General features: G+C 53.8%; 1 protein-coding gene across 1 annotated transcript; it reads left to right on the plus strand.

The window, feature by feature from the left end:
* The first annotated feature begins 27 nt into the window (after nucleotides 1-27).
* Nucleotides 28-1829, plus strand: LOC147100417 (uncharacterized). The gene has a single exon (XM_085968261.1). The coding sequence runs from the start codon at nucleotides 32-34 to the stop codon at nucleotides 809-811; it is 780 nt and encodes a 259-aa protein (XP_085824387.1). The 5' UTR covers nucleotides 28-31; the 3' UTR covers nucleotides 812-1829.
* Nucleotides 1830-16090: the final 14261 nt, after the last annotated feature.

The following is a 16090-nucleotide window of genomic DNA, read 5'->3' on the forward strand; positions in this document are numbered from 1 at the left end:
TCATTGCAATTTATTTTCCAGATACCTCGCCATGGGCTGCAAGGCCATCATCGCCTTGAAGTTCAACGTGACCAAGAACAGGCTGTGTGTCACCTCGCACCAGCTCGTGCATACCAACCACGTCCTGAGTCCGGAATATTTACCCCTCTATGCCAGGAGACGACAACTCAACCCGGCTGAGCTGCAGAAGGTGGAGGAGATGGTCAAGCTGCGACCCGGGAACAAGCAGCTGAAGGTTTACATTCAGCGGGAATTCAACAAGCTCGTAACCCTGCGCGACATTAGAAATATAAAGACACGACTCAAAGCATGTGATGGGAGCATGAATGCACTCTGCAAAACTCCTGGGGTTGTTGCCAAAGCCCGGCCACGGGCCCTCAAGAGCCGTGAGAAGCACCGTGTAGCTGCAGACATCGCACGTCGGCTGCAGCACATCTTGACCAACAGCGGAACCGAGGTTTTCCAGCGACGAGTGGACTGGCTCGAACGACAGATTCACAACTGGGAGCGAGGACTGGGAGATGAGACGGAATGCCTTGAAGAACCCGCTGGGCCAAGCACTTTGTATGAAGTGGTGTTGGATGAAGCAGGCCCCACTGTCCCAGCTGCCTTCGGTGATGCTGCACACTGCACCGAGGGTCGTGAGGACATCAGCATGTCGTCGCCATCCCTGCCTGACGACGATTCGACCCCGTGGTCTCCTGAGCACTTGGACCACACGTACGCCTGCCTGTACACCACTTTCCCTCCCCCTAGACCCCCCCAATATTATCTCTGTCTTCTATTCCCCCCAAGCCTGCTGAGCTCCTGACCTTATTCCCCCCCCCACAAGCTCCTCTCCTACGTACGCCTGCCTGCACACCACTCCACCGCCCTCACCCGAGCAGCCCCCTTCTCAACGGCCTGTCAGAGTGGGAGAACCAGACACCTCACGGGCCACACTGGAACGAAACAATGCCGCTTACACACAACCTCCAGCTTCCCCACGAACTCCGACACGCGAGGCAGCGGCACAGATCCTCCTGAAGCTGCATGGTTGTCGGCTGGTGTGCGCCAAACAACGAGGACGCCCGAAGGGATCAAAGGCCCGGGGAACATTTAGCAAGAACAAACAGTGAGGGAAAAGAAGAAAAATAATGACACACTCTGCATCTTCTGCCACATGAGCGACCCTCCCAGCCATCAAAGCACAGAGCCGATAATTTCATGGGTGGAGTGTCACCGAGGATGCCCATTGCTGGTTCCACCGTTGTTGCCTCCCACCTGGAGTGGATCCCCCACACGTTTCCGTGTGAGTGCCACGTATCGTGACCGAGCTCCCTGCAGCTGCTGCTTCTGCATTCAGCACACGTTAGCCTGCAAACAGACCGATGTTGTGTCGAGGCATTTGGGTTTGTGTCTGGGGTGACTCGCCACCGACAGCCGTTGGTGATCATTTCGGCCACGCGTTGAGGCAGACATCGCTTCTGGAGTTGATGCCGAAGCCCAGCCACGGGCCCTCGAGAGCCGTGCGAAGCACCGTGGAGCCGCAGACATCGCACGTCGGCTGTAGCACATCTTGGAACAAGAGCGGAACCGAGGTTTCCCAGCAACGACTGGACTGGGTAGAACGACAGGTTTACAACTGGCAGCAAGGACTGGGAGGTGAGATGGGAATGGACCGCGCTCCCTACAGCTGCTCCTTCTGGATACAGCATCATGAGCAATGGTGCAACTGTGCCTGGATGAATGCCTGGTGCGTCCCAACATGGAAAATGTACCTGAGCCCTTTTCATTCGCAGTCGAAACAAATGCTGAATTTAAATGCTGAAACGGACCCTTGACAGGAGGGCAGGATTGTGTGTTTCGGGGGGGTGGGGGGGCGCGGTGTAGGTCGCTTAAGTGCAGAACGGGCGGGCGGAGGACCCCGGTTGTTACCGCTGTCCAATGCCCAGGCCTGGGTCTCCTTGGGACGCTGCCCGCACCAAACCAGCGCTCTGCCCGTTGGTGGTAGCTGAAAATCGGACGGTGCCAGCTGACGGTCAGAGGGGACTCGCACCTGTAGGCAAAGGGCGAGAGCTTTTAATGTTTTTAAAAAGTTGCCTTTGGATCTCTCTGCTTTTCTTGAGCAACCTCCAGTGGCCCTTTTAAAGGCCGCTGCTTAAGCCACTGAAAGAACAGCAACAACAATAACTTTTATTTATATAGCACCTTTAATGCAGTAAAACATCCCAAGGCACGTCGTAGAAGTGTTATCAAACCAAATTTGACACCGAGCTACTAAGATTATTTTAGGGCAGACTTGGTCAAAGAGGCAGATTTTAAGGAGTGTCTTAAAGGAGGAAGGAGAGGCGGAGAGGTTTAGGGAGGGAATTCCAGAGCTTAGGGCATTGGAGGGCAATGTCCACGCACATGCTTAGGAGCGGGAACTGATAAAATGGTCCCATTATCCCTCCAGTTCTGCCACTACACGACCCAATTCGGGCCAGTATAGCTGAGGAAAATCAAGCCCATAATGTGAGCTCTGTACTGTGACTGCCTACTCTCAGCAACATTTAATGGTTTAACTGCATACAAGGAAAGGTTCAAAGCTAAGCTCTCCCCACCCACCCCCCCAGCAGCACCTAGTGTGAGACTGAGCTATGCTGACCGGGAGCGCCCCATATTCAATCCTTAGTCTCTGCTGATCTCAGTGACTTCCTGCTCCTAACTGGTATCCAGTGGGCTCTGCTGGAAGCTGGGTGTTTCTGGACGGTGTCAGTAATGCTCTTCAGGGTGAACAGCCTGCTGAGATTTGTTATCTAGTCTGTCACATGAGGAATGGCCAGTAAGGAACCAGAGGTCTGAAGCTGTGCCAGTATCCATTGATCTGTATCCAAAGTCAGCCTGTGGCTGTGGGAGAGGAGGAAAGAAAAGTGGGAGAAGTCAGGGTATTAAAAGCTAGGTTCAATTTACATTATACTGCAGGAGTTTACGTACTCCTAGCAAAAAATACTGAACTCGGAGAGGTTCAACAGAAAAGGTTTAATTGTTGAGGCTGCATGCTGAACACAAAATGGAGTCAGAGACTACACAAAGTACAACTCTCTTTCCTCAGTGCACAGCTTCGACTGCTCCTCCCCCGCTCTGGGCTTAACTATGTTGCAGATCGAGTTTCTTAAAGGTGTGATCCTTCTTAAAGGCATGACGCCTGATTTATAGTCTATGGACCGGAAAGCGGATTGTGTCCGTTCTGTGATCGGTATGCCACACCGCTCCCCCCAGAATCCGCTATTAGGGAGTGTACGAACTGGCGTGGCGGCTTGATGGCACGGCCGGAATGGCTCTTGGCGGTTGGTGTCGGGAGCGGGGCGGTCGGACGCGTCGGGCTCTTAGGCGGTCTGCCCCGCGGTGGGGGTTGGCCCACTTGAACGGGTTCGTCAGGCTCTAGGTGCGCCAGCTTGAGCCGGTCGACCGACACCTTGTCAGTTCTGCCGCCCACTTCGAGGAGGAAGAACTTGTTCCCCGTCTGGAGTACCTTGTAGGGCCCATCGTATGGGGGCCGTAGAGGTCCTCGGTGGGCGTCATGGCGCACGAAAACAAATTTGGCCATGTGCAGGCTAGGTGGTACGTGGGTTGCTGGTTCGCCATGCCGGCCGGTGGGTGCCGGAGCGAACTGTTGTGCTCGGTTGGCGAAGGCGCGGCGTTGCTGGTCAGCCGACCAGGGGGTCGTGGCGGTGGGCAGGAACTCTCCGGGTACGCACAGCGGCTGGCCGTACACGAGTACGGCCGCCGAGGCTTGCAGGTCTTCCTTGACCGCGGAGCATAGGCAGAGTAGCACCCACGGGAGGCGGTTGATCCAAGCCTCGCCCTCGAGGCTGGCGCAGAGGGACGCCTTCATGGACCTGTGGAATCGCTCGCACAGTCCGTTGGCTTGGGGGTGGAAAGCCGTGGTGCAGTGAACGGCCACCCCGAGGTTTCGGGCGATGGCGGCCCACAGATCAGAGGTGAACTGCGGGCCTCTATCCGACGTCATGTCGGAGGGGACGCCGAACCGAGCGACCCAGGTACCGATGAACGTCCTCACGATGTCGGCGGTGCTGGTGGACGTCAGTGGAATGGCCTCGGGCCAGCGGGTGGTACGGTCCACGATTGTCAGCAGGTGCGTGTGACCTTGTGATGGTGGCAGGGGGCCGACGAGGTCGATGTGGACGTGGTCGAACCTTCTTTCTGGCACGGTGAACTCCTCGAGTGGGGCTTTGACGTGTTGGTGGATTTTGGCATGCTGGCAAGCTATGCAGGATCTGGCCCAGACGCGCACATCTTTGCGCAGGCCGCGCCAGACAAATCGGTTGGCCACCAGTCTAATGGACGCGCGGGTGCCGGGGTGTGAGAGGCCGTGGACGATGTCGAACACCCGTTTTCGCCAGGACGCCGGGACTACGGGGCGGGGTTGCGCCAAGGAGGTGTCGCATTTGACTGTGACGGCGGACGGGCCGCAGGCGACGTCGGTCAGTCGCAGCCCTGGGAGGGTTGTGGGCGCGGAGAGCAGAGCGGGGTCGGTGCGTTGCTCCGCTGCCAGTTGAGCATAGTCCACTGCCAGGTGGGCGCTGTGGACGGCGGGGCAGGATAGGCAGTCGGCCACCACGTCTCGACCGGAGACATGCCGGATGTCCGTGGTGAATTCGGACACCACGGCGAGCTGGCGTTGTTGCCTGGCTGACCACGTGTCCGCAGATTTCACCATCGCGAATCTCAGGGGTTTGTGGTCGACAAACGCGGTGAAGGGGCAGCCCTCCAGAAGAAATCTAAAATGGCGGACTGCCAGGTACAGTGCGAGGAGCTCACGGTCAAATGTGCTGTATTTGGCCTCCGGGGGGCGCAGTTGGCGGCTGAAAAAGGCCAGCGGTTGCCAGGCCCTGTCGACCCACTGTTTGTACACGGCGCCGACCGCGTGGTCGGAGGCGTCCGTGGTGAGGGCCACCCTGGCGTTGGGCTGTGGGTGAGCGAGCATGGTGGCGTCGGCGAGCGCCTTTTTGGTCGAGTCGAAAGCGGTCAACATGTCCGCCGACCACTCGATCGCCATTCTGTCTTTCTTACCCCGGAGGGCTTCGTATAGGGGCCGCATGAGGGAGGCCGCTCCGGGAATGAAGCGGTTGTAAAAGTTGATCATCCCCAAGAACTCCTGGAGGCCTTTGATGGTGGTAGGCTGGGGGAACTGCTGGAAGGCTTGCACCTTGGCGGGCAGGGGAATGGCTCCGTCCTGCGTGATGTGGTGGTCGAGGAATTCGATCCTGCTGAGGCCGAATTGGCACTTGGCTGGGCTGATGATGAGCCCGTGCTCACTGAGCTGCTGGAACAGGGTGCGGAGGTGCTCGATGTGTTCCTGCTTGGAGGAACTAGCTACCAGGATGTCATCCAGGTAGACAAAGAGGAACTTCAGGTCCTGGAGGACCGAGTCCATGAGCCGCTGGAAGGCCTGGGCCGTGTTTTTGAGGCCGAAGGGCATTCGGAGGAACTTGAATAGCCCAAAAGGGGTGATTATGGCCGTCTTGGGAATGTCCGTGGGGTGGACTGACACCTGATGGTAACCGCGCACCAGGTCGACTTTGGAGAAGACTGAGCGGCCGGCCAGTCTAGCCGAGAGGTCTTGAATGTGCGGTATGGGGTACCGATCCGGCGTGGTGGCGTTGTTTAGGCGCCGGTAGTCCCCGCAGGGGCGCCATCCCCCGTCGGGTTTGGTGACGATGTGGAGTGGGGAGGATAAGGGGCTGTTGGAGCGGCGGATGATGCCGAGCTGTTCCATTGTGGCGAACTCGGCCCGCGCGATCTCCAGCTTGGCCGGGTCCAGCCTGCGGGCGTGGGCATACACCGATGGGCCTGTGGTGGGGATGAAGTGTTCTACCCCGTGCTTAGCAACCTTCGCGGAGAAGGTCGGGTTGCCAATGTAGGAGTCTACGTACTCCTAGCAAAAAATACTGAACTCGGAGAGGTTCAACAGAAAAGGTTTAATTGTTGAGGCTGCATGCTGAACACAAAATGGAGTCAGAGACTACACAAAGTACAACTCTCTTTCCTCAGTGCACAGCTTCGACTGCTCCTCCCCCGCTCTGGGCTTAACTATGTTGCAGATCGAGTTTCTTAAAGGTGTGATCCTTCTTAAAGGCATGACGCCTGATTTATAGTCTACGGACCGGAAAGCGGATTGTGTCCGTTCTGTGATCGGTACGCCACAATATGTTCAATTTACATCTTGTCCATGAGACCCACCTCCTGCTCCCTCGACCCTATTCCCACCAAACTGCTGACCACCCAACTTCCTTTTCTGGCTCCCATGTTACCTGATATTGTTAACGGTTCTCTCTCATCAGGTACTGCCCCCCTCTCCCTCAAATCTACCGTCATTACCCCTCTCCTCAAAAAACCAAACCTTGATCCCGCCGTCCTTGCAAACTACCGCCCCATCTCCAACCTCCCTTTCCTCTCAAGTCCTTGAACGTGTTGTTGCCTCCCAAATCCGTACCCATCTTTCCCGCAATTCCATGTTTGAATCCCTCCAATCAGGTTTCCGCCCTTGGCACAGTACCGATACGGCTCTCATCAAAGTCACAAATGACATCCTTTGTGACTGTGACAAAGGTAAACTATCCCTCCTTGTCCTTCTTGACTTGTCTGCAGCCTTTGACACGGTTGACCACTCCATCCTTCTCCAATGCCTCTCCACCATCGTCCAGCTGGGTGGGACTGCACTCGCCTGGTTCCATTCTTATCTAATCATAACCAGAGAATCACCTGCAACAGCTTCTCTTCCCGCTCCCGCATCGTTACCTCTGATGTCCCCCAAGAATCTATCCTTGGTTCTCTCCTATTTCTCATCTACATGTTGCCCTTTGGTGACATCATCCGAAAACACAGCGTCAGTTTCCACATGTACGCTGACGACACCCAGCTCTACCTCACTACTTCTTCTCTCGACCCCTCCACGGTGTCTAAATTGTCAGACTGCTTGTCTGACATACAGTTCTGGATCAGCAAAAATGTTCTCCAATTAAATATTGAGAAGACCGAAGCCATTGTTTTCGGTCCCCACCACAAACTCCGTTCCCTAGCCACTGACTCCATCCCTCTCCCTAACATCTGTCTGAGGCTGAACCACACTGTTCGCAACCTTGGTGTCATATTTGACACTGAAATGAGCTTCCGACCACATATCCGCAGCATAACAAAGACCGCCTACTTCCACCTCCGTAACATCGCCCGTCTCCGCCCTTGCCTCCGCTCATCCGCTGCTGAAACCCTCATCCATGCCTTGGTTACCTCTAGACTTGACTATTCCAACACACTCCTGGCTGGCCCCCCCACATTCTACCCTATGTAAACTTGAGGTCATCCAAAACTCGGCTGCCTGTGTCCTAACTCGCACCAAGTCCCGTTCGCCCATCACCCCTGTGCTCGCTGACCTACATTGGCTCCCGGTTAAGCAGCGCCTTGATTTCAAAATTCTCATCCTTATCAAATCCCTCCATGACATTGCCCCTCCCTAGCTCTGTAATCTCCTTCAGCCCCACAACCCCCCGAGATATCTGCGCTCCCCTAATTCTGCCCTCTTGAGGATCCCTGATTATAATCGCTCAACCTTTGGTGACCGTAAGCTCTGGAATTCCCTACCTGAACCTCTCCGCCTCGCTACCTACCTCTCTTTCCTCCTTTAAGACGCTCATTAAAACCTACCTCTTTGACCAAGCTTTTGGTCACCTGCCCTAATTTCTCCTTATGTGGAGCGGTGTCAAATTTTTATTCTTTTAATACTCCTGTGCAGCGCCTTGGGACGTTTTACTACGTTAAAGGCGCTATATAAATACAAGTTGTTGTTGTATACAATCATTTATTTGTTTTCAACACACAAATTTGATTTTCAAGAGTCTGAAGCAATATAGGGTAAAGTTGCCAAAAGGGCTCACTAAATTTACCTCGTCAATTAATCACCCCTTCTGTTCCCTCAAAGTATCGTCCAAACTCATTCTTTATGATGAACTTCTTTGCTTTTCTCTTTTTTTGGTGTTTGCTCATCCTTGCTCTTAACTGAACCCAGTGTGTGTGACACCCAGCAAGTGTCCTTGCCTCAGGAGACGGGGCCGGCCTGGAGTCTCCAGGAATTGAAGATTAAACACCAAGACACTGCTGTGAGCAACACCTGGGAGAAAGGTCATGACATTAAAAAAGTGTTTATTTCTTTCATTTCTTCATTTTCTTTGAACAATTTTGTTTATTAGTTCTCAAAATATTGGAGATGAGAAAAAGGCTGGTGGTACTTCAAGTGAATAAGTCACCCAGTCCGGATGGGACGCATCCGAGCTTGCTGAGGGGAGTAAGGGTGGAAATTGCGGAGGTGCTGGCCACAATCTCCCAATCCTCCTGGGCTGTGCAGGGGACCGGACTCGGGGGTTTGCGAGTGTAAATCCTTATTTAGCCACTTTTTATATTGCAAGATTAATATTTTGTGCGATTCCCTGGATTCCACTCTGCTTTAAATAAAAGAAATTGAGACTTTATATTAGTTGATCTCCTGTGGTATTGCTTACAGAGAATAATACTGATTTGGGGTACTTTAGTGCATTTATTCTTTAGTTTTACTTGCAAGACATTCACCGACTCTCTTCATAAGGCTGTTGTTAAATAAAATATTGTTCTTTGCCAAAAAAAATCGGTTGAGGTCTTCCTCCGTGCACCTCTGAACAATGATCATTACCCAGTTAGAGTGGGGGAATCAACCCAGGTTCCTGCTCCTGATCATTACCCAGTGACCCCGGGTTAGTGTGGGGGAATCAGCCCAGGTTCCTGCTCCTGATCATTACCCAGTGACCCTGGGTTAGTGTGGGGGAATCAGCCCAGGTTCCTGCTCCTGATCATTACCCAGTGACCCTGGGTTACTGTGGGGGAATCAGCCCAGGTTCCTGCTCCTGATCATTACCCACTGACTCTGGGTTGGTGTGGGGGAATCTGCCCAGGTTCCTGCTCCTGATCATTACCCAGTGACCCTGGGTTAGTGTGGGGGAATCAGCCCAGGTTCCTGCTCCTGATCATTACCCAGTGACCCTGGGTTACTGTGGGGAATCAGCCCAGGTTCCTGCTCCTGATCATTACCCAGTGACCCCAGGTTAGTGTGGGGGAATCAACCCAGGTTCCTGCTCCTGATCATTACCCAGTGACCCCGGGTTAGTGTGGGGGAATCAGCCCAGGTTCCTGCTCCTGATCATTACCCAGTGACCCTGGGTTAGTGTGGGGGAATCAGCCCAGGTTCCTGCTCCTGATCATTACCCAGTGACCCCGGGTTAGTGTGGGGGAATCAGCGCAGGTTCCTGCTCCTGATCATTACCCAGTGACCCTGGGTTAGTGTGGGGGAATCTGCCCAGGTTCCTGCTCCTGATCATTACCCAGTGACCCTGGGTTACTGTGGGGAATCAGCGCAGGTTCCTGCTCCTGATCATTACCCAGTTACCCTGGGTTAGTGTGGGGGAATCAGCCCAGGTTCCTGCTCCTGATCATTACCCAGTGACCCCGGGTTAGTGTGGGGGAATCAGCGCAGGTTCCTGCTCCTGATCATTACCCAGTGACCCTGGGTTAGTGTGGGGGAATCAGCCCAGGTTCCTGCTCCTGATCATTACCCAGTGACCCCGGGTTAGTGTGGGGGAATCAGCGCAGGTTCCTGCTCCTGATCATTACCCAGTGACCCTGGGTTAGTGTGGGGGAATCTGCCCAGGTTCCTGCTCCTGATCATTACCCAGTGACCCTGGGTTACTGTGGGGAATCAGCCCAGGTTCCTGCTCCTGATCATTACCCAGTGACCCTGGGTTAGTGTGGGGGAATCAGCCCAGGTTCCTGCTCCTGATCATTACCCAGTGACCCTGGGTTAGTGTGGGGGAATCAGCCCAGGTTCCTGCTCCTGATCATTACCCAGTGACCCTGGGTTAGTGTGGGGAATCAGCCCAGGTTCCTGCTCCTGATCATTACCCAGTGACCCCGGGTTAGTGTGGGGGAATCAGCCCAGGTTCCTGCTCCTGATCATTACCCAGTGACCCTGGGTTAGTGTGGGGGAATCAGCCCAGGTTTCTGCTCCTGATCATTACCCAGTGACCCTGGGTTAGTGTGGGGGAATCAGCCCAGGTTCCTGCTCCTGATCATTACCCAGTGACCCTGGGTTAGTGTGGGGGAATCAGCGCAGGTTCCTGCTCCTGATCATTACCCAGTGACCCTGGGTTAGTGTGGGGGAATCAGCGCAGGTTCCTGCTCCTGATCATTACCCAGTGACCCCGGGTTAGTGTGGGGGAATCAGCCCAGGTTCCTGCTCCTGATCATTACCCAGTGACCCCGGGTTAGTGTGGGGGAATCAGCCCAGGTTCCTGCTCCTGATCATTACCCAGTGACCCTGGGTTAGTGTGGGGGAATCAGCCCAGGTTCCTGCTCCTGATCATTACCCAGTGACCCTGGGTTAGTGTGGGGGAATCAGCCCAGGTTCCTGCTCCTGATCATTACCCAGTGACCCTGGGTTAGTGTGGGGGAATCAGCCCAGGTTCCTGCTCCTGATCATTACCCAGTGACCCCGGGTTAGTGTGGGGGAATCAGCCCAGGTTCCTGCTCCTGATCATTACCCAGTGACCCTGGGTTAGTGTGGGGGAATCAGCCCAGGTTTCTGCTCCTGATCATTACCCAGTGACCCTGGGTTAGTGTGGGGGAATCAGCCCAGGTTCCTGCTCCTGATCATTACCCAGTGACCCTGGGTTAGTGTGGGGGAATCAGCACAGGTTCCTGCTCCTGATCATTACCCAGTGACCCTGGGTTAGTGTGGGGGAATCAGCGCAGGTTCCTGCTCCTGATCATTACCCAGTGACCCCGGGTTAGTGTGGGGGAATCAGCCCAGGTTCCTGCTCCTGATCATTACCCAGTGACCCCGGGTTAGTGTGGGGGAATCAGCCCAGGTTCCTGCTCCTGATCATTACCCAGTGACCCTGGGTTAGTGTGGGGGAATCAGCCCAGGTTCCTGCTCCTGATCATTACCCAGTGACCCTGGGTTAGTGTGGGGGAATCAGCCCAGGTTCCTGCTCCTGATCATTACCCAGTGACCCCGGGTTAGTGTGGGGGAATCTGCCCAGGTTCCTGCTCCTGATCATTACCCAGTGACCCTGGGTTAGTGTGCGGGAATCAGCCCAGGTTCCTGCTCCTGATCATTACCCAGTGACCCTGGGTTAGTGTGGGGGAATCAGCCCAGGTTCCTGCTCCTGATCATTACCCAGTGACCCTGGGTTACTGTGGGGAATCAGCGCAGGTTCCTACTCCTGATCATTACCCAGTGACCCTGGGTTAGTGTGGGGGAATCAACCCAGGTTCCTGCTCCTGATCATTACCCAGTGACCCCGGGTTAGTGTGGGGGAATCAACCCAGGTTCCTGCTCCTGATCATTACCCAGTGACCCTGGGTTAGTGTGGGGGAATCAGCCCAGGTTCCTGCTCCTGATCATTACCCAGTGACCCTGGGTTAGTGTGGGGAATCAGCCCAGGTTCCTGCTCCTGATCATTACCCAGTGACCCTGGGTTAGTGTGGGGGAATCAGCGCAGGTTCCTGCTCCTGATCATTACCCAGTGACCCTGGGTTACTGTGGGGAATCAGCGCAGGTTCCTGCTCCTGATCATTACCCAGTGACCCTGGGTTAGTGTGGGGGAATCTGCCCAGGTTCCTGCTCCTGATCATTACCCAGTGACCCTGGGTTAGTGTGGGGGAATCAGCGCAGGTTCCTGCTCCTGATCATTACCCAGTGAACCCGGGTTAGTGTGGGGGAACCAGCCCAGTTTCCTGCTCATTACCCAGTGACCCTGGGTTACTGCGGGGGAATCTGCCCAGGTTCCTGCTCCTGATCATTACCCAGTGACCCTGGGTTAGAGTGGGGGAATCTGTCCAGGTTCCTGCTCCTGATCATTACCCAGTGACCCTGGGTTAGTGTGGGGGAATCAGCGCAGGTTCCTGCTCCTGATCATTACCCAGTGACCCTGGGTTAGTGTGGGGGAATCAGCCCAGGTTCCTGCTCCTGATCATTACCCAGTGACCCTGGGTTAGTGTGGGGGAATCAGCGCAGGTTCCTGCTCCTGATCATTACCCAGTGACCCTGGGTTAGTGTGGGGGAATCAGCGCAGGTTCCTGCTCCTGATCATTACCCAGTGACCCTGGGTTAGTGTGGGGGAATCCGCCCAGGTTCCTGCTCCTGATCATTACCCAGTGACCCTGGGTTAGTGTGGGGGAATCAGCCCAGGTTCCTGCTCCTGATCATTACCCAGTGACCCTGGGTTAGTGTGGGGGAATCTGCCCAGGTTCCTGCTCCTGATCATTACCCAGTGACCCTGGGTTAGTGTGGGGAATCAGCGCAGGTTCCTGCTCCTGATCATTACCCAGTGACCCCGGGTTAGTGTGGGGGAATCAGCCCAGGTTCCTGCTCCTGATCATTACCCAGTGACCCCGGGTTAGTGTGGGGGAATCAGCCCAGGTTCCTGCTCCTGATCATTACCCAGTGACCCTGGGTTAGTGTGGGGAATCAGCGCAGGTTCCTGCTCCTGATCATTACCCAGTGACCCCGGGTTAGTGTGGGGGAATCAGCCCAGGTTCCTGCACCTGATCATTACCCAGTGACCCTGGGTTAGTGTGGGGGAACCAGCCCAGGTTCCTGCTCCTGATCATTACCCAGTGACCCTGGGTTAGTGTGGGGTAATCAGCCCAGGTTCCTGCTCCTGATCATTACCCAGTGACCCTGGGTTAGTGTGGGGGAATCAGCCCAGGTTCCTGCTCCTGATCATTACCCAGTGACCCTGGGTTAGTGTGGGGGAATCAGCCCAGGTTCCTGCTCCTGATCATTACCCAGTGACCCTGGGTTAGTGTGGGGGGAATCAGCCCAGGTTCCTGCTCCTGATCATTACCCAGTGACCCTGGGTTAGTGTGGGGGAATCAGCGCAGGTTCCTGCTCCTGATCATTACCCAGTGACCCTGGGTTAGTGTGGGGGAATCAGCGCAGGTTCCTGCTCCTGATCATTACCCAGTGACCCTGGGTTAGTGTGGGGGAATCAGCGCAGGTTCCTGCTCCTGATCATTACCCAGTGACCCTGGGTTAGTGTGGGGGAATCTGCCCAGGTTCCTGCTCCTGATCATTACCCAGTGACCCTGGGTTAGTGTGGGGGAATCAGCCCAGGTTCCTGCTCCTGATCATTACCCAGTGACCCTGGGTTAGTGTGGGGGAATCTGCCCAGGTTCCTGCTCCTGATCATTACCCAGTGACCCTGGGTTACTGTGGGGAATCAGCCCAGGTTCCTGCTCCTGATCATTACCCAGTGACCCCGGGTTAGTGTGGGGGAATCAGCCCAGGTTCCTGCTCCTGATCATTACCCAGTGACCCTGGGTTAGTGTGGGGAATCAGCCCCGGTTCCTGCTCCTGATCATTACCCAGTGACCCTGGGTTACTGTGGGGAATCAGCCCAGGTTCCTGCTCCTGATCATTACCCAGTGACCCTGGGTTACTGTGGGGAATCAGCCCAGGTTCCTGCTCCTGATCATTACCCAGTGACCCCGGGTTAGTGTGGGGGAATCAGCCCAGGTTCCTGCTCCTGATCATTACCCAGTGACCCTGGGTTAGTGTGGGGAATCAGCCCCGGTTCCTGCTCCTGATCATTACCCAGTGACCCTGGGTTAGTGTGGGGGAATCAGCCCAGGTTCCTGCTCCTGATCATTACCCAGTGACCCTGGGTTACTGTGGGGAATCAGCCCAGGTTCCTGCTCCTGATCATTACCCAGTGACCCCGGGTTACTGTGGGGGAATCAGCGCAGGTTCCTGCTCCTGATCATTACCCAGTGACCCTGGGTTAGTGTGGGGGAATCAGCGCAGGTTCCTGCTCCTGATCATTACCCAGTGACCCTGGGTTAGTGTGGGGGAATCAGCCCAGGTTCCTGCTCCTGATCATTACCCAGTGACCCTGGGTTAGTGTGGGGGAATCAGCCCAGGTTCCTGCTCCTGATCATTACCCAGTGACCCTGGGTTAGTGTGGGGGAATCAGCCCAGGTTCCTGCTCCTGATCATACTGTGCTTGCCTTGATTGTTGTGGAATAAAAAATGTTACTATGACACCATGCAATAAGGTAAACAGTTTGATGTACGACCGCCTACTCACTGTACATCTCCAAAGCAATCGACCAGTCAGCCTATTTAAAGTGGTCCCAAATGAACACTTGATGTGAGGTCGCTAGACATGCTAATTTTAAAACAAAACCATTCTTCCCACTGCATGTACTTGTACGTCCACTGACACAGTAAATCCATTAAACAATTTGGAGATTGCCCAACTCATTAGCTCAGTCTCTGTAACTGGAGCATTGTTTGAACCCCCATTACACATAAGAACATAAGAAGTAGGAGCAGGAATAGGCCACTTGGCCCCTCGAGCCTGCTCCGCCATTCAATAAGATCATGGCTGACCTTGGGCTCAAAGCCACTTCCCCGCCCGCTCCCCATAACCCTTCACTCCCTTATCTTGCAAAAATCTGTCTATCTCCACCTTAAATGTATTTAATGACCCAGCCTCCACGGCTCTCTGGGGCAGAGAATTCCACAGATTTACGACCCTCAGAGAAGAAATTCCTCCTTATCTCAGTTCTAAAAGGGCGACCCTTTATTCTGAAACTGTGCCCCCGAGTTCTAGATTTCCCCACGAGGGGAAACATCCTCTCTGCATCTACCTTGTCGAGCCCCCTCAGTATCTTATATGTTTCAATGAGATCCCCTCTCATTCTTCTAAATTCCAATGAGTATTGGCCCCGCCTTCTCTTTAAAAAATGTTTTTTTCAGTTTTAATGAAGTGTTGCAGCAAAAGAGAGAATCTGTCTTTTCTCTTTACTGATGCCGACTGGCCTGCTGGGTATTTTCACATGTTTACACCAAAGACTCAACACCAAAACGTTCAAGCATCTTTTCTCGTTAAATGCTGGAAATATACAACAGATAACATTTAAAAAAATTCAGTTTCAGGCATGTGCAACTTTTTTTTTAAAGAACTCAAATAAAGATGCGCTCTATTTGCGTTTGCAGCTGGTTTCACTGATCATAGTGCCACTTCTAATCCTCCTACATGTTTCATTGTGATTATTATTGGCACCATGTTTGTAAATGTGATGGTATTGTGTGTGTTGTTGCCAGGGGAGACCTGTGATCAGTGCTGGGGCTGTTTAAAAAAGTTATTTTATATAATTTATAGTTTTTAAAAATGTGATTAAAAAATTTATTTGAAGTTTTAGTTATGTTTTGGGGCTTATAGCATTTATAGGTTTGACAGCTCGACCCTGGTCAGAGGAGCCTTGGGCTGGCTCCCATCGCTTCTTCAGTTTCTTTTCTCTTCTCCCGAGCCAGGGTGGCTGGACGGTTTCTTCTCTTAGGACCTTTATTTTTTTGTCTCTTCTCGCAAGTTGGGTCGATGGCCTCTCGTTCCGGCAACGGCCCGGGGACGGTCGATGATCTCCCGATGTGTTTCCCCGGGGCGGAACGCTGGTTTTGAGACGGCCTTCTCGATGTTGGCTTTCTTCTTCCTCCTGCGATTGCCTGCTTCTTCTGGGTGTCCGGATTCAAGCTGCGTGTTTCCAGCTCTCCAACCCGGCGTGTCTGCCTGTGTGTCTCCCAGCTCAAACTCTCTCCAACTGCCGAGAAGTCTTCCAGATATACTTTCTTCCAGAAACCTCCGTCTCCTGCCCAAAATCAGGTTAGTCTTTGTTTAACTTTTGGCGGGCTGGGAGCACAGTGGGGTAGTCATTATATTTTAAAATGTCTTAAAACGGCTGGTAAAAGGCCCATCTCTGCTCTGGAATTACTTTCATTGTTTTTAATGTCCTGCTGATCTCGTTATCTATTCCTGGGTGTTGTTCTCATGAATATGAAATTGTCCCCTTTTGTCTGGGCCAACATTTTGATGGCCTCTGTCTCCAGGCCGATCTTGACTAGATCTGCATCTAATCCATATGCATACGTATGGGTCTGGTTTCGTTCTCTCAGAAACAGCTTCCAGAACTTACTGTGGGTTGAATCCACAAATCTGTCTGAGGTTGCGCAGGAACC

This window comes from Somniosus microcephalus, chromosome 26, assembly GCF_052327205.1.
Source record: "Somniosus microcephalus isolate GS21.2 chromosome 26, FLI_Smic_1.0, whole genome shotgun sequence".
NCBI classification, from domain to species: domain Eukaryota; kingdom Metazoa; phylum Chordata; class Chondrichthyes; order Squaliformes; family Somniosidae; genus Somniosus; species Somniosus microcephalus.